Below are 20,405 nucleotides of genomic sequence, written 5' to 3' on the forward strand. Positions count from 1 at the left end.
AAATTGTGCTTAGCGACTCCAAAAACCCCCCGAGTAATGGTTATTGACTGATTTTGGGTGGTTATAACATAAAACGCTATTCAACGAGTTCCAACCCTTGGCACCAGGTACATTGGGCACCATCGCCGACATGAAATTCGTACTCAGGGACCCTCAAAACCACCAGGGTAATAGTTTTTGACTAATTTTGAATAATTATAACCAAAAACTCCTGGCGACGAGTTCCACTTTAGGCATTAGGTATCTTGGAGACCATCGCCGACATTAAATTCGTGGTCAGCGACCCCAAAAACCGCCGTGTAATGGATATTGACTGATTTTTAATTATTAAAACATAAAACTCCAGGCGGCGAGTTCCACACTGGGCACCAGGTACCTTGGAGACCGACGCCGATATGAAATTCGTACTCAGCGACCCCCAAAACTCCTAAGATAATAGTTTTTGGCTGATTTTGGATAATTATAACTAAAAACTCTAGGCGACGAGTTCCACCCTGGGCACTAGGTATCTTGGATGTCATCGCCAACATTAAATTCGTGGCCGGCGACCCCAAAAACCCCCCTACTAATGGATATTGACTGATTTTTAATGATTATAACATAAAACTCTAGGCGACGAGTTCCACCGTGGGCACCAGTTACCTTGGAGACCATCGTCGATATGAAATTCGTGCTCAGCGATCCCCAAAACCCCGAGTATAAAAATTCAACTCATTTCCGTCAATATTTCCTAAGTTCTAAATTTTTCATTTTCACCTCTTCGAGATGCACTTTTAAAATGCATTTTCTTATGCACAAAAAGTTTTGCCCTAGATGAATTTAGTTCACAAAGTTGCCTGACACTCTCTCTAATCGAATGCAAGAAGTTCCATGACGATTCATCTTACTGCACAAAATTCCTAGGTTTTGGGCTTTTTATTGGTTCGTTGCTTCGTCTATTATACCAATCAAGAAACAAGGCAAGTCCTCGACTAACCCAAATTCGTATCGTCCTATTTCACTAACATGCACCATGCACCTTGTGTAAACTCCTAGAAAAACTAATAAACAAAAGACTAATATGGTATCTAGAAAAATACAAAATTTTAGATTCAGCTCAATCTGGATTTCATCTGTCCCGAAGCACGGCTGACAACTTAGTAATGTTACAAACGGAAATCACAATCGCTTTTCAAAACAAACAAGATTTAATAGCAACATTCTGGAACTGCGCCAGAAATTTCTCTTCGTCTAGCGATCCTTCTTTAAGATATCTTATTGTCGTGGTTCATCGTTATATCGTGCTTCAGTTCAACCTAATATCATCCAAAATATTTTATCTACCAAATTTAAAAAATATATTTTAGCTAATGTTAATACTATATTTTGCAGAAAAGTCTACGTTTCGGAGAACCACATTCTGATGCAGAACATATTACTAAAATGTATAGAATTTTGGCTTTCCAGTAATCTCCCAGTGCCAGTACTCGAGAATATCCTTTTAAAGAACATGGACAAGTATTTCTATCCACTTTCGATACTGCTATTTTGTAAGAATTTCTGCAATCCAGAAGAAGACGACGTTAAACCCACGTCTTCTGGATTTTTGAAAGAGTTTTCGACCAAGTTTTGCCTTCAGCTGTGTTCGATGGTGTTAGAGAACGTCGACAAGGCGTAACCGTTGTTACGTGAGAAGTTTTTAATTTTTGTTTATTTTTAGGAGAGTTTTACGGTAGGATATGAAGGTGGTTTCAAAAATATATAAAAATATTTTTCTAACTGTAAATGTTATTCACCACACACAAAAACTCATTTTTTCTATATACTAAAATATTTACTACTGCGAAAATTATTGTTAACATTTTGTCAAAGAGTATATACTATAATCGTTTGGTTGTTTTTGCTTCTCATTGTTCTTAAATATAGCCGCCAATGGTTTCATTATTAAAAGTTTTAAGTTTTAAGCTTTATTGAAAGTCGTTCTGTTATTATAACAGCTTATTTGGGAATGTGTTTTGTTTGAGACATTTACTGGTACATGTTTCGTTTATTTGCGTGAATTACTACCTTTGAATTACTTTTATAGGTATTGTTTATATTCTTTTTCTCATAGGCATCTTTCAGTGCGTCACAGTTTTTCGATTTCTTTCTAACGCATTAAATTGTATGTGACAGAAAAAGGCACGTCCGTGATTACAGACATTTATAACATTTATTCTAGTTGTCGATAGATGGCGCTTTAATCGAAAAAAAAATATTTACGAATTATATAATATATCTACGAATATAATCTGTACAATTTATAAGACTATACAAATCAAAGAAAATACCATTTTGCTATAAACACAATTGATTTGTTTTTATGCCAAATTGCAAATAAAATGTGACAACTGTCAGATTTAACTAAATTGTCATGTTAGAATAAATGTTATAAATGTGTATTATCACGGACTTATCTTTTTTCTATCATTTGTGACGCACTGAAAAATGCCCATGAAAAGGACTTTACCGACCTAATATTCTGAAACAAAAAATTTGTTATTGTCGAGTGAATGTATCAGAGGCGAGGTGTCTGTAGTGCCATATCATAATTATGATATTTAACTGGCTTTGTTTAGTGTGTGAACATAAAATCGAATAACATAATATTGAAAACTATATGGTAAAATTATTGAGATTATCTTTTGATGATTTTAATTTCCAATCGTGTAGTAAGATTTTTCGTTTAATTATGTCCATTGAGATTATTATTATACTGGGAATAATCACTTACATTATTATACTGGGAACAGAGCTGGGCGATACCCGGGTACAAGTACACGAATTTTGTACTCTAAGTACATTTTGGGTGCTCACTACCCAGTACCCGAGTACATTTTCAATAAAGTACCCGAATTTTGTACTCTAAGTACATTTTGGGTGCTCACTACCCAGTACCCGAGTACATTTTCAATAAAGTACTCGGTACTCGTACCCGTAGCGAATGGGTAAAATAACCGGTACCCGCGTTTATTATACGAGTACATTTTCCGAGTACTTTTTGCAAGTCTAAACTTGTCGCTGCATGTGGGACAGCAAATTAATAGCAACAACCAAAACGCCGTTTTCAGTATCAGTCCATTCGCAAAGTCAAGCAAACGCCTATTCTCTTATGCCATAATAATTATTAATTATTAATAGCTCTTCAAGAAATGCTCTAACGAACTGATGAAACTTTGAAAAATTAGTTATCTAAAAGCCAATAAAATTAATCAGTGAGTGTGAGTGGTGTTATACTGATAACGGTAAAACCTGTGTTACCGGCCACCTGCCAAAATCGGCCACCTGGACTTATGGACGGTTTCAAAATTCCCAAACCAATTATACATAATATGTATGTTCCCTTATTTAGGACCTGCTATTTACGGCCACCTTTATAATACGGACGCGGCCAAATAATCACATATTTGTAAAGTCCATTTTATAGAAATTGAATGTGAATGTTGGCCAAAATAATTTTGTCTATTTGTTGGTGGAAATTCCCAGTACTATTTATTAGGACCTATTGTATCTAACTAAACAGGAGATTAAACAACCTGCATTGGGTCGGTGGTCACAATAGGTTCTTAAAATCCTATAATAAAATGTCGTAAAAGTGTCGTAAAAGAGAAACGTTTGTCACTATTTATAAGTATGACTACAATTCACAAAAGTTGGCCGAAAAATATGGTGTAAAAACTCAAATTATCAAAGGATATAAAAAAAATAAAAGTGGGTTGAAAAATTCTTTAAAAAAGCTTTACATCAATCTGTTTTTTCCTTAGTATAGTTTTGATTTATATTAGGATATTAAAGTAGTTTTAGTAGTTTCCGTTGTGGACTACAAAAACTGGAAATTCCGGCCACCTTTCTATATCGGCCAATACTTCCTTCATTTTTAGTGGCCGTTACTGACAGGTTTTACGGTATTAATCAATGATCAATTTTTAAAATTCTTATTTTTTTATTTAAGTTGGAGTTATACGTTATTTTATGTTTTCATGACTCATAAATAAATATGTTTAGAAAGGCAGAGATAATTATTACCTTCTTACCTTTTTTCGGGTTCTATATTCAAATGTACTAGAAATAAGTACCCGAGAAATTCGGGTAAGTGTACTTTGAGTATTGTAGTCTGAGTACTTTTTTTGAGCAATGTAATCGGTACTCTGTACTCGTTCCTCAAATATGAAAAGTACCCGGTACTCTGTACCCGACTACAATTTATCAGTACCCGGCCCAGCTCTGACTGGAAATAAGTTTTAAGTATTTTGTTTCTGTTTAATTACGAGTTTCCTAGTTTTGACAACCGTCACATTTAAGAAAATGAAACATAATAAAGTTTTAGTTCTGCATATAATGTCAAATTGTCACGAGGACAATACAAATCGGCAATTTTAAGCGCTCGAGTGTAATTCGGTATGATTATTTTATGAATAAAACTGTATTTTTATAAATAATTTTAACTAATATTTTATTGATATCTTCGTCTGAATATTTGCTAAACTGTGCTGTTCACTTTGACAAGTTGAAAAACATTAATTGTGATAAATGTCACTGAATGTTTATTTACAAGGACTTGAATTTTGTATGTAAGTATTAAAAAATAATCTTACGAATATCACACGATAGTAAGAATAAATAAGAAAATAATGCTCCAATTTGTTTCCCAAACTTGTTTCCATTCGGCAGTAGTCACTCGAGCCCTACGGGCTCTCCTGCTTGTTGCCAGGCAACAAGTTTTCGAAAAATTGTCGCATTATTGTCAAATTATCTCTTGTGATATTAATGTTGAGAATATATTCTGAATGACAATCGGTTAAAATTTTTGAAACTACCTTCTTTGTTTATAAAAACTAGTCAAAAATGTTCGATAGATCTCAATACTTGTTGGATTTAGGTTGCTTTTACTTTCTATATTTTAAGTCTTCCTGGTTAGGCCTTAACTACTAGCTTTTGGGTAGAAAGTAGACATCTTTAAGATTTTCCCTCTACTGTTTATAAACTTTAAACGTAGAAATGTGTTTCTGGTGAAAGATAAAACGTATAAATATATGTATATACAGTTATTTCGTATGTGGACATGTCCTCTCAATGTTATTATTAGGTACTGGCTATTATCCGGATGAGCGTAAGTTATAAAGTTATTTTATTGAAGTGTTCGATCTTTTATAACTATTGATGAGATTGATGGACTCAACATTAAACAGCGTAAACATCATACCGACTATTACTAATATAAAGATAAATATAGAACAGTAATAAATAAATTAAAAAACAACAAAAGTTCATGTTATGAAGATTTAATATCAGCTAAGGTTGAGTGACACAGAAATACAAAATTATCGAGTGAATTGTATAAACAAGTAATTGGAGGTACCCAAGTAGGTTTTCACCCAAAGTGATCAAAAGTAGAACCAGAAGTCCATATTTGAACTTTTTGTGACACTTTCCGTCGATTAATATACGATCACACTAACTTTAAGTAATTTTTACTAAACTTTCGGTCCTAATTGTTCTGAAACGGAAACGACGTCAAACCCGGAACTAAAGATTCAAGCTCGACTTTTCAATGCGCTTCGATTGATGTGTCACATGTACTATTTCTGCGACTATAATATGGCACTTCCGGTTAGAACTTTTTAACTGCAAATGATATAAAAACCAAAATTATACATCTGTTCTTACCTTTCTAAGGCACGTCGAATAATATTATCACTTTATACTATTTCGGTGAGTTTAAAACGGTACTTCCGGTTGCAACTCTAAAACCGAAGTCCCCGGTCAAATTTCTCATCTTTAATACCATCCTTAGGTCATAAGCTTTCATTTGACACCCCATTTGTCATTATATCTGTATTACTAACGGAGGAGTTATATTCGCGGACGGATGGACAGACAGACAGTCATGAAACCGGAAGTATATATTTGTTCTCGTCGTTGCTAATGCTCGTCGAATAATATATCGCTTGTGCTATTCCGGAGACTTTAAAACAGTATTTCTGGTTGCATTTCTAGAACCGGAAGCCCTAGGTCAAATTTCTCACCTTTAGTACCATCCTTGGATATAAGCTTTCATTCGACACCTCACTTGCCATTCTATCTGGTATAATGACGGAGTGTTACGAACAGACCGACGTGGATAATACAATTAATATTTTTTATATATCGCCCCTTAGGTGGAAATAGTGACATAAGTGTAAATGTTTCACAAATTGAGTTATCAAATATCAAACAAAGAAGTTTCCGTTCGACAGAATTACAGCAAGACTCATGAGGTATAATGAAATTGCTTGTCTCACTAGCTTAAAAATACTTACCGGAAGTAATCAGATAAGAGAGCAACAGTTAGTCGTTCTAACAATTATGTTTGAAAATAAAAATTACAATGAGTTATACAAACGAAGACTACAAGTTTAAATAGTATGAAAAACTATTTGTAAACACAACAAATGCGCATTGAAATTTATTTATCGTACTTAACTTATTTGCCTTACAAAAATAATACTCCGCGAGTATTTTTTATGAACTGTAAAACTAAAAAGTTGTACAGTTCACACAAAAACATCGAAAAATTTTGTTTTTGTATGTTTCTATTATTAAAAAAATACTTTTTATCTTTCACCTTATAGGTACTATTTGACTCTATGACATTTTCTCTACATTTCTTTAAATCTGTTCTATTTATTATGTACATGAATCTATAAGCACAAATAATATACATAATCATTTTGATAAAAAATCATAGTTTTAAATAAAACAGATTTCAACACAATATTCATAAGTCTACTTTTTTAAAAATTTATAGAGACAAAGGCCATTTTTCAGAAACAGATTAAACAAAAATCACTATAAATTATTTTGAGTATGTTGAATAAGTTTATATTGCTTCTACAATTTTTAAATATAAAATTATAACATTAGCAGAGGAACAACGAGAATTAAGGTCGGGAAGATCATGCACCGACGCAATATTTCTAATGAGCCAGGTTCAAGAGAAATCATTAGAATACAACAATCCGGCTTATTTATGTTTCGTGGATTTTAAGAAGGTACTTGACAGGGACTCAAATTAAAAGACGGTACCTATTCATTTATTGGACCAAGATTATATTATGCTAGATTAGACCAAGAAGTGTCAAATATAAACAATTATAGCGTTAAAATAATTTTAGGAGATTTAAACGCAAAAATAGGAAGAGGGGAATTATATCAGGGAACAATAGGTATACATAGCCCGCACGAAATAAGTAACGATAACGGGCAAAGAATCATAGATTTTGCAACAGACAAAAAAATGGTTATAAGCGGTACAAAATTTCCGCATAAAAATATCCATAAAGAAACATGGGTTTCTCCCGATATGAAAACAAGAAACCAGATCGACCACGTCTTAATAGAAGCAAGACATGCTTCAGACATTTCAGATATGAGAAGTCATAGAGGGGCAAACAGCAGCTCCGATCACCATCTTGTGCTAATTAAATATAAACAAAAGATTACCGCCAAGGAAACAGAGAAAGGTGAAAAAAAAAGATCAAATACGCTTCAGATATATTGGCCTCTAATGAGGAAAAGAGAGCAAGATATGAAACGACAATAGAGAACATAATTGAACAATGTAATCAAGTAAATGAAAATCAGGTTAGAAATATCGAAGATAAATGGAGGGTTTTAAAAGAAGCAGTGATAACAGCTTCAAAAGAAGTAGTGCGGGAAAGCAAACAGCCTAGCCAAAAAAGATGGTATGACAAAGACTGTCAGAGACTAATGGGACAAAAAAAAACAAGCTAGGCTTAAAATGCTGAACAACAGTACGGAAGAAACCAAAGAGGAATATACTACAAGAAGACGACAACTAAAAGAACATTCACGATTTAAAAAGAGGAAACACAATAAAGAAAAGATTGAAAGGCTAGAAGAACATCAACAAAAACATGAAATAAAACTATTTTATAAGGAAATAAATCTTGAAAAAAAAAGGTTTCCAACCAAGAACAAAATTACGCAAAGACAAAAATGGGGACCTAATAGCAGACGAAAAAGGAGTGCTAAAACGGTGGAGAGAACATTTTAAAGAACTGTTGAATAAACAAAATCAACGTTACGAAATAGAAGAGCTAAGATTGGTAGGAGAGGCTGAAGTAGACCAATATGCACCAACAGAAGCAGAAATAAAAGACGTAATAAAAAAATGAAGAATAACAAGGCCCCAGGATGCGATACAATAACTGTAGAAATGTTAAAATATGGAGGACATAGAATACAGAGTGAAATATCAAAGTTAATACTAGAAATATGGACCACAGAAATAATACCGGAACAATGGAAAATTGAAGTGATATGCGAAAAATTCTACGAGCGGAATACCGAACTACATCATCTCTTTGTAGATTTCAAACAAGCTTATGTCTCAATAATTAGAAAGGAATTATATAGCGCAATGCAAGAGTTAAATGTTCCAAAAAAACTAATCAGATTAGTAAAACTATGCCTAACCAACACTAAAGCAAAAGTAAGGATCCAAAATCAACTGTCCGGTGAATTTAACATTAATGAAGGTCTAACACAATAGGATGCACTGTCAACAACACTTTTTAACCTTGCGTTGGAACAAGTAATCAGGAAAACTCCTATAGATAGGGATGGTACAATATTTACAAAACTCAATCAGGTCGTTGCCAACGCAGATGATATAGACATAATCAGCTGGACATTAAAAGACCTAGAAAAAATTTATACATATTTTAAAGAAGCGGCACAGAGTATGGGTCTAGAAGTTAATGTCTCAAAGACAAAGTACATGATAACAACTCGGGAAAAAGTACAAACGAAAGGCAACATATCTCTGAGCGGGCAAATATTTGAAAGAGTAGACCGTTTCAAATATTTAGGATCAACAATAACAGAAGGAAATAAAAACAGTGATGAGGTAACATCAAGAATTTCACTTGGGAACAAATGCTTCTACAGCCTACAAAATATCATAAAGTCAAAATCAGTATATATTACTTCAAAAGTAAAAATATACACAACAGTAATGAGACCTGTAGTAATGTATGCATCAGAAACATGGACCTTGACTAGTGAACAAGAGGAACAACTTCTTAGATGGGAAAGAAAAATCTTAAGGAAAATATATGGACCTATACAGGAGAATGGAGAATGGCGAATAGAATGTTTAACAGACCGACTATCATAAAAGAAATACGAAGTAAACGACTGGGTTGGTTAGGACACGTAGAAAGGATGGATACTATGAGAAATACAAAAAAAGTACTTAGAAAATAATTAAATGGGAAGAGACCGAGAGGTAGGCCTAGAAAGAGATGGATTGATGGTATTAATCAGGATTTGAAAAACCTAGGAATACGAGAATGGGAAAAACAAGCAAAGGAAAGGAAAACATGGGCAGCTATAGTTAAACAAGCAAAACACATATAACGCCGAAAAGACCTCAAAAAGAAACAAGAAAGTAAGATTTTAGATAAATATCGTTTAGAACTTTTGAGGAATTATTCGTGTGGCTGGCCTCCACACCATGTAAAACTTTAGAGCCTAGAAACCCCAACGGGCGACCATGGCCCTCCATGGGCTGTCAGCGGTCACTGATGATGATGATCCATTTATTTGAGAGATTTGCCCTACGCAGGAGAGGTGCCTCGAGGAATAATTAAAATGATCGAAAATATCTACCAGAACAACACAATAAAAGTAAAAGTAGAAGAACTAACTGACCCAATTGAAGCTGGCAAATGGGATAAGACAGGGAGTCCTCTATTGTTTAATCTTAGCATGGATGAAATAATAAAATAGTAAAAACTAAAAAAGAATGCCAAATTGGAGAAAAACAAATTAACTTTCAAAGTAAAGATGATTTACAACGTAGGCTGACCCAATTTAATATAACCACTAGAAAATTTAACATATTAATTTCACCAAAAAAGACCAAATGCATGGTTATAACAGCAAATCTAATAAGATGTAAATTAGAGCTGAAGGGTCAGATAATAGAACAAGTCATGGAGTTTAAATATCTAGGCATCGCACTATCTAGCTACGGAAAGCTCGAAACAGAAGTGGAAGATCAAGTGAATAGAGCAAACAGAGCCGCAGAGGGAATGAAACAATATGGAGAAATTAAAATATCGGAAATAAATAAAAGGCAGAATTCAGAAACAGTCATCAGACCAATAATGACATAAGCGGGAGAAACACGACCTGATACAGAAAGGACAAAAGGAATGCTAGAAAGAGCAGAGATAAAAACCCTTTGAAAAATAGATGGTAAAACACTGTGGGATAGAGCCAGAACTGCAGATATGCTACGAAGATGCAAGGCGGGCAACATTAATAACTGGGTAAAAAATAGAAGAGTAGTAAAGACGGCGAGAGACTGTTCCCCAATAGGAAGACGATCAGTGGGAAGAGCACGAAATCGATGGAACGACAACTTACTGGAGATAGAGTTTTCTAAAGATAAGATGTTTAATTTTTCAAATATTTGGGTGGTTTTTCCGTGATGAGTGATAGGTCAGGAAATGAAGCATTTTGGCTCGCAATTTTTTCGTCCAGCATGGATTTACTTGAAATTATTAGCGGTTGAAAGTATCAGTTTTTCGACGAAAAAATTGACGTTTTTAGAGGGTTTTTTGAGAATAACTCGAAATATATGCATTTAATGAAAAAAAAACTGTAGAGATGGCGTAGAGATGTAATGTAAGGACGGCGAGAGATGGTTCTCCGATATAGGAAGACGATCAGTGGGAAGACCACGAAAACGATATTTCTGCACAAATACAAGAAGAATTTTTAATTTATAAAACAATCATAAAAGACTTTCTCATTACTGTAGATAATTTAATCATCCAGTCGGTTAAACCCGTTTGATTATTGTTTGAATGTGTTTTTAAGTTAGTGATCAAGATGAAACACTTGACTTTTATTGTTGCTTGCTTGTTTTACGCCTCTATTAACACAAGCTTTAGTCCCAAATACTAACCTGGGGAATACTTTGTACTATAAAGGCAAGTTCACATGACAGGCGCTTAACGCGCGATTGTGGCCTGAATAAAATGTATGTAGTTGTAGCAAAAAAAAGGAGGAAAACAGAATACTTAGCCATGTAATTAGAGGACTTAAATTCCCTCTACTTCGCCTTATAATACAAGGAAAAGTGGAGAAAAGAGATGGATTGGTCGAAAGAAACTTTCATGGTTGCGTGACTTTCATGGTTTCATAATATTAGACAATGGTGTGGTTCGACGGTAGAAGAATTATTTCGCGCAGTAGCCGATAGAGAGAGATTTCAGCAATTTGTAAACATGATGACGACCAACGTCTGAATACGGACACTGCACCTGAAGAAGAAGAAGTTATAGCGTCTGTCATGTGTACGTGCCCTAAAGTGTATGGTGAAATATATGGTGTACGCCCTTGAAATCTTAGTAGAAAGTTCCTGGGGTCTTATTCTCGAGCTCATTCGAGATATATCGTTCGAGATTGTATTTTCAAGCGCCTCTCGACATTATTTTTGAAATCTCGATTAATGGAATGAACGTCGTAGATTACTTTTTTTGAACAACCAATAGAATTACTTAAGGACGAGAATTTTAAGTCTGGACTGTCACAGTGATAAGTGTTTATATATAGTCTATGTTGATGCAAATACTTCGAGATACAGATGATTGGCTTACATCTGTACATAGATTACAGCCAGTATCAACTTCAAAGCTGCCGCTGGCGAAGAATCTTAGTGCAATTAAAACCTAAAAGTACAATATAAACCTACTGGAATATGTATTTTGGTTGTATTTAATTTGTTTCCGTATCAAGTGCTGAACTTCTTGAGTTAGTTAGGATAAATTCGGATACCATATCGACCACACTTCGTACTAAATGCTACGAAAGTCTGAACATTTTATTAAACTTTTTTCGCTTAAATCGAAAGCATTTAGTCTAGGATAAAAGCGTGGAGGTTGATCAGCGGCAATTTCTGCCTCTTCTACCACTTCGATCGCCGCTATCATAGCTAATTCATCAAAATTGGCCATATTTATTACAACTTACTTACTTACTTAATCAGTAGACTTAGACCCATTTGTACCTTTCGGTGTTGGGCCATATTTATTACAAAATTCTTCAAAAAGCAAAAAATACAAACACTTCCGTTCGACTTCAACCTTCAACAGCTGTTAATTATTCTTGTTTATGTTCGTTGACATAAAAAACGCGCATATATCGATGTCGGGAAACTGTCGAGTGGGTTACCACCGCTCGATGCTTATCATTCGATATATGTCGAACAAGGAGTTTCGAGAATAGCAATCTCGATGGCAAGAGCAGAAAATCAAGGTATGTCGAATACAAGCTATGTCGAGTGAACTCGAGAATACGTTTCTAGAATAAATAGAAAAACGGTTACCTATGATAAAATAAATTATGTTCCTACTAGATCGTGTGTAGTTAGTTTTAAAACACCAGTACTTCCAAAATACGTTACTATAAATAAGGTGTTGAAAGAAATTGAACCATATCAACAAAAGGTACTACTTTGTTTCAACTGTTTGCGCTACGGACATCAGGGAAAGCAATGTAGGAGTACCTCCCGTTGTAACAATTGCCAGAAAGGCCACAATACAAAAGAGTGCCAGGAAACAACAATAACTCCAAAATTTTTTAGTTGTATGGGAGATCACTTCACAACAAATCTTAAGTCATGTCCAGAATTTAAAAGACAGAAATTAATTAAAGAATGCATGACTAATAGTAATATCAATTATCATGATGCCAACAAACAAATTCCCCGCAAATCTTATGCAGACGTAAAATCAAATAACATTATTAAAGATTATCATCAACAAAATTTGCCTTCTTCTAATTACCCTCTTGTTAATCAAAGTTTAAGTAGTTCTTCTGTTACCCGTCCATTCACTTTTTCGGCCAATAGTAATCATAATAAATATGAAAAATAAAAAGCAAAAAATACAAACACTTCCGTTCGACTTCAACCTTCAACAGCTGTTAATTATTCTTGTTTATGTTAGCTGACATGAAAAACGCGCATATATCGATGTCGGGAAACTGTCGAGTGGGTTACCACCGCTCGATGCTTATCATTCGACATATGTCGAACAAGGAGTTTCGAGAATAGCAATCTCGATTGCAAGAGCAGAAAATCAAGATATGTCGAATGCAAGCTATGTCGAGTGAACTCGAGAATAGAGCCCTAGTTAAATGTTTATGTTTTAGTTAAGTGTTTACGTGTAGCAAAAAAAAAAGACTAAAGTTTACGGAGATAAAATATTAAAAATTTTGAAATACCAAAATAGGTACCAGCTAAACCACCATTGTTATGTTCGAGATCTCTAGTGGCTCATTAATGGTTAATGCAACATAGCCTCCATCAAAATATATATATTTTAATACATCGAAGGTCGAGACTTCCTTCTAGTTATAAGCAATATTTATAAAATCGATTATTGAGTAATTGTTAGAGTGATAAAACCATAATCTGTTTCTGAGACCGTAGGAAAAATTAAAAAATTATTTTAATAGGTTAAAATGCTTTCTAGGCTTTACATGTCTTCACTTATTGCATTTATTTCAAAATACTATGTCGTAATTTTTTCTACAAAGACCATGGATAATCAGACCTATAAGGTTAGTGTTTATTTATTACCTTAATTTAAGTGATAGCACAAATTACTTTAAGTAAATAGTTCTACAGAATTTGTAGAAATAAAAGAATATGACTGTAGATTTAAATGTTAGAGGTGTTTTAATAACAGATGTATATATACACCGTTATTAGGCGTCAACGCCCTTCGGTAGGGATCTATGGAGGCGTATCACCAAGCCGCAAGCCCTTATCCCTTGCCGTACCGCTCCTCCATAGGCCGATCAGACGCCAGTTTATTCCAAACCAAGTCGTAGATTCCATTGAATTTTATACTACGACGTTGGCCTTTTATTAATTTCAAATGACCGGGCTGGGGCTCGAACCACGATCGCAAATCCACTAAACTTGTGGACAATGTAACAGATGATTTTCTTATTATCAAAAGTTTTTTGTGTACACATTTCATGATTCCCACGATAATACAACTTTCATCATATTTTTGTCTCTTATTTTTTGGTTTGATCTCTATTTTGGATTACCATAAATAAACTTTAAAGATGAAAATACTGAATATTTTATTTTCAGTTTTTTTTAACTGTCATGCAAGTATAAAATATTGTTAAATAATATTCATGTGGCCTTTTTACATTATTAATAATCAAAAATAAATTATAAATTTATCATGTATTCTTGTTCTAAGTGCCCTCACCTCAATGGCTGTTGACTACTACAATTATTGCAAACTCTTGTTTGTCTCCAGCTGTTCAAAATTTAGCGCTGTCCATTGTCGTATGTTTGTTAGACAAGGCAGTCTTCACTATTAGTTGAGTATATTGGTGGTACTTATTAATTCTCAGTATGTGACCTAAGAATGATGTTATTTTAACTTACTGTGTTGAAAATTCTCGTTCCTTGCCTACTCTATACAGTACCTACTTCTTCGTTTGAGGTATGGGATGTCCGTGAAATCTTGAGGATTATCCGGTATTTCTTCATCGCAAAGGCCTCCGATTTATTTACGGTAGATGTTTTAGGAGTCCACGTTTTAACTGCATAGAAGAGAGTCGACCAAACGAAGCAGTTTGTTAAACGTAGTCGTCCATCTATTGTGTAAGGTTGAATACATTTGACACATCTTTGGGTTTTTAATGTTTATTTTAATACCAAATTGCTCACAGACTGAGTTGGTTCTGTCGATGATTCGGTGTAGACCCAAGTAGGAATCCGCAATCAACATCATATTTGTCATCGATGTATGTATCTGATGCTGTTGATATTTACGCCATTCATCTTGATTCCGTCCTTGGAATCCTTCAGTGTATTTTTAAATAAAAACTCTGAATAAATATTAAATAGCAAGGGTGACAAAACACATCCCTGTCTAACGCCTTTCCTAATTTCTACTACTGCAGACGTGAAACTCTCGATCTTAATGCTCCATTTGGTTCCAGTACAAATGTGTGCCCATCTAGACTCATATTAAAATCACTTATTTTTTGTGCAAAGGATTTCTGATGAATTTTGCAAAATTGGTTTCTCCTGTACAGTAAATGACTTGTGTAATTGCGTTACAAGCTGTATTTCGTACTCAAACATTTGTTTTCAGCGTGTTTTGTAGATTTTTATCGGATTTGCGTCAAGACTATGTGCTTGTCGCTCAAGTGCTGCAATCTCGACATCTTCAAGGTGCTGAATCACTGTTCTCGCTGCATGGACTTCGGATTTTTTTTGTACTAGCACACAATTATCGTAACAAATAAAGATATAAGGTAAAGCATGCTCTACAGGGATGTTTCACCATTCATTGCCCATTCAGTACCGTTAACAATCAGCATTCATTATTTTATTTAGCTGAATGAGCTCTGTAGGACTATTCTAACTAATGTCGTCCTATTCTAGAATATAATCGGACCACCTCTAAGCCTAAGATTTTATGTAACAGCATACTGCGAAACGCTCCCATGGTCTGCTATAGATTCTATACTATCTGTTTCAGCTTTCTATTTTTGTAGAGGGCCCCACAGACCTTGCCGCTTCCCGCGTTTCTATCGCTATCGTTTTCTATCTGTTCAGTCTCCCTTCTCCAAAGCCCTGTCTGTCATAACGCTCTGGATACCAAATTGCTGGTCTTCCTCGTTTTCTTCTATGCCGTGGTACATAGTTTAATACCTTTTTTTAGCCAGTGATCTGCCACCATTCTCATAACGTGCTCATACCACAATAATATACTCGATCAATAAAAAAAGTGAAGACCGAAAATAAATCATGCAATATTTGATATATAAATATTTGATATCACAAATTTTAGATATTTCAATTCATTACAAACACGTCAATGTATGGCTGGTATTTATGTTCCCTGCATTACTAGTATTTAAAAAATTTTATCATTAAACAAAAACAAAAAAAGTGTGGCGGTATACTTGCCATAAAATTATTGCAGGAAACCTTAATCTTAAGCTTATTACAAATTCATTTGTATTTGAATGGTGTGGTTAAGTTTACTGTACAGGTAGAAATTAATAAATGTTAATCTATTGTCCCTTTAATTATTATACCTGCTATTCAGTCTGTAGGTTTACCTCTCGAAACTTAAGGATGCCATTTAAATACAAATGACTTTGTTACAGGATTAAGATACGGTTTTCTTCAATTTGATGGAAAGTATACTTGTATTACTAACTTTGCCTTCGTACAACAAGCCGACTGGCTGCAGTACGACCGGTTTATAACAGACGAATTCCAGGAAAAAAAACTTTACCTTCCCAACATAATATTTTAATGTCAAATTTAATGTAGAAAATCTATTTTTAAAAAACCTTGAATGTGTAATGTTCCTTTGTAAAAAGCTTTACATGTAATTAATATCTTTGAAATGGTTTTTGTGGAAAATAGTTAAATATCCGAGAATGTTATTGTGACCTAACTCATTTGCGATTATAACTTTGTATCTCACTATTAAACTACTGATGTGGTATTAATAAACGATATTTTATGGGTTTTAAAATTAAACAAAATCACTTAGTACCACATAGGTGGCGCGATAGAGATAAAGAATCAAATTTTATAAACCAATGTCCAATATTTGTTTAACATTTGTAATATTCATGGTAAAGAACACTAAAAAGGTTCACTATTGAGTATATATCACATCTTTCTTACTGTCTTTAATTCTCCTTCTTCTTTTTTGAGTACCGTGCCCAAATTTTAGGCGTGGGCAGCTTCCATGACAATTTGCTGATATGGTTCTCGATATTGCGCGACATGTAGTAATTTATCTGCTGATAGGCCAGTCCATTGACGAATGTTTGGGAGTCATGAATGTTTCTTCCTACCAATTCCTCTTTTTCCGTCGATCTTTCCGTTGAATATATTATCTGCAGTATCCAGTATCTGCTGCCTCTCATTATATGCCCCAGATATTCAAGTTTTCTCTTTTTTGTCATCTTCATCAAGTAACCTTCGCCTTGACCTATTCTGTTAAGACATCTATGTTTAAAATGCGTTGAACTCATATATTTTGAGCATTCTACGATATGACCACATCTCGAAGGCTTCTGATTTGTTCATCATATTAACCTTCATGATCCAGATTTCACATCCATATAGTAATACAAGATACACATAACGTTTTAAGAACTTGATCCTTGGTTGTAAGTTCAGCTGAGAATTGCTCAGTATAAAGCTAAGTATCATAAATGCTCCTATTGCAATTTCTATCCGAGTTTTAATTTCTTCATCAGGATTTAGTGTCTCGTTTATACAAAATCCTAGGTATTTAAAATGGTTAACTTTAGTAATCAGTTCATTGTTGACAATTAGTTGCATAGGGCCGACGTTCTATTTACTAACCACAAGTAACTTTGTGTTTGATGTATTTATGCCAAGTCCGTTATTGGAGCATTCTCTAGTGACTCAATCTATAAGAAATTAAAGATCTTCGATAGTTTCAGCCATGATCGCTATGTCATCTGCATATCTAATGTTATTAATAGTTTCTTCCCAATTCGAACTCCACATCGCCATTCTTCGTTAAATATTATTTCTGAGTAAACGTTAAACAAAGTTGGGGATTACACGCAACCCTGTCTGACACCTCTTTGAATGCAAATTTTGTCTGTTTCTTTGCCGTCTATGAGAATAGAAGCTGTTTGATTCCAATACACATGTTGTAAACGTCTCAGATCTTTATCGTGTATTCTAGTCATTTCTAAATATTTAAACAGTCTATCATGTTGAACCCTATCAAATGCCTTCTCAAAATCTCTAAAGCAGACGTAAATTGGTTTCTGTACTTCCCATGATTTCAATATTGTTAATCCCTAGTTTCAATATTGTTAATCCCTAGTTTCAATATTGTTAATTATTTTTCTCATTTGGGTTTCCTCTGTAGGGCTCTGCATTTGCTATTATGGCTATATTCCAGCAATTTTGGAATTTTCTTTCTTACGGCACCTTTTGTGATATCTCGAATGTGTATCTTCGAAAACTACTAGACATTGCATTGCCAACGAGTCTGGTAGTTTTTTCCCGTGAACTCGATCATGCCTGGTATCCATATTGCCTTTGTCAGTTTTTGACATTTAGTAACCTTGTGTAAGTTTATTAAGAAAACCCTTACCATATTCTACCAGTTTGGATTTGGCAAGTGGTTTACCGCTAAGATTGTTTCCTGGCTCTCGGTAAAGATATTTATTATTTTTGGGGTGTAGTTTCTCTAATGATATTTCTACGGTACACACTCTTTCCGATTGTCAATTCGTTTTTCAACTTGCAAACAGTCCTTTTTCTGCCATAATTTATTCAACTGCCATAATCACAACAAAATACCATACAAGCCTAAAGAACTGTCAAAAGGCGTTGATCCCCAACTACACTAACGTGGCACCAAGAGGGAGCCACGGCGTAAGTAGCTGCCAAATGTGTTCTTTAATCCTTTTGTATCTGTTCTAAGACGAGGTGAAATATTTAAACCATTATGTTGAAATATATTCTGCCGTCTTTAAATAAAACGCTAAATAAAACGCGGTATGTGCAGTCAACTTAAAACCGAGAAATCGGCTCTCAAAGTTTTTTCCCAGGACTCTATATGTTTTGACAACTTTTTAACGCAAAACATGTTCTAATGACAGTTGAACATTATTTAAAAATATATTCTTAAAAAAATTATGTTTTTATCAAAGCTGTAAATAAAAAGTCATATACCGCGTTTTAATTGAGGACATATTATATTACTGAATCAGAAATAGTGCCGCATCTGCATTTTATTTACAAACAGGATTTTTGCAAGGAAGAATCTTCTTCTTCTTCAAGTGCCATCTTCGCGACGGAGGTCGGCAATCATCATAGCTATTCGGACCTTGGAGAGTTACCAAGGATGAATAGTTAAAAAAGAAAAATAAATAGCTTATAATTGTTTATTATATGCGCAAAATACCTACATGTCATAAATGTTCAAAATACGAATCTCGATAAAAACGCGGTAAATGCGCTGTGCTCAATTAAAACGCGGCAAATACATGATACTTGCTAGCACATACCGCTTTTTAGTCGAGTACTCTGTAGATACCGCATTTTAATTAAGCAACTATTGAAATTTAGCACATACGGTATATTCCAATTTGTTTATTTTGGTACTAAATAAAATGATACGGCTTTCAGACATTGCAGAAGCATAAATAAGGTTACAAGGAAACCACATATAGCAAAAACTCTATTTTCAATTTTTTTTGCAGATACCGCGTTTTAATTGAGTACGACAATATTGGTTTATTTTGGTTCAATTGGATGATTACAAATTATATTGCTTGAACATAATTCCTGTGTAATCGCAATGACAATTTTGAAAACTTGATTTAATATTATTAATTATTCTCGGATATAAAAAGTAGACATCCTGGCACTCTCAGATATATTTATATTTCGAATATTTTATTTTATTTTTGTGTACAATATTTTTAAAAGTTGTGATTATTTAAGTTAGACGTACGTCTTTTTAATTAATAAACTTAAAAATATCATTTTAAAAAATTTTAAAAATATATTATTAGCAAGAAGACACTGTTCTTTTCAAAGTTAAAATGAATATTTATTCGATGTTTTTTAATGATGATTATGTTTACTGGTTATTAAGACGGAATTTGATATTATTAAGTTTGTACCTGCTGTGTTGTTATTTCAATTAAGTACCCATATATACACAAATTGAATAGTTGTATTTTTAAAAATAAAAAATATGTACTCATCTTGATTAGTTTTGGAATTTTTTATTATACCGTATACCTTTCAACACGCCTGAAGAGTAAGAGTTTCAAGAAAGAAAAAGATATGATAATAGACAGTGCAGAGCCTAAAGCCGGCTTTACAGTTACGAGTACTCGGATCCGAGTTACGGAGTAGAACTACGAACGTTTACATTGAATACGAGTGATTCTTTTTATTTTTCTTCACTTTATATGTGGAAATATTCATTATACAGTGTGTCTGCGTAACTTGGAACCATATGGGAAACTTTTTTAATATCAATTTTACGAAAAAAAGTTATTCTTTATAAAGCGCTCTGCATAGTCTAAAACCTAAGACGCAATCATCAGATATCAAATTTTATCAACAGTATATGAGGTATGTCAAAAAATATGAATTTCGTTTAAGAGTAAAGTGCCTTTAGATTTCACAATATCGAAAATTGTCATTGAGAAAAGTTGTTTGTAATTAAAAACTATGTTATAATCTGCATTTACACTCTTCTAATTAAAAAAAATTGAAAATTTTTCTCAAATCACGGACA

The 20,405-nt window shown here is 33.8% G+C and overlaps 1 protein-coding gene across 1 annotated transcript in view; it reads left to right on the forward strand.

Annotated features, from left to right (window-relative positions):
• LOC114332924 (uncharacterized) overlaps positions 1-19,863 on the forward strand; it is a 141,929-nt gene extending 122,066 nt beyond the window's left edge. Inside the window, exon 19 of the mRNA XM_028282714.2 lies at positions 1,372-19,863. Coding sequence (XP_028138515.1) covers positions 1,372-1,657 — 286 coding nt within the window. The 3' untranslated portion in view covers positions 1,658-19,863. The remainder of the gene's footprint in view (positions 1-1,371) is intronic.
• Positions 19,864-20,405: the final 542 nt, after the last annotated feature.

Source organism: Diabrotica virgifera, chromosome 2, assembly GCF_917563875.1.
Source record: "Diabrotica virgifera virgifera chromosome 2, PGI_DIABVI_V3a".
NCBI lineage: Eukaryota > Metazoa > Arthropoda > Insecta > Coleoptera > Chrysomelidae > Diabrotica > Diabrotica virgifera.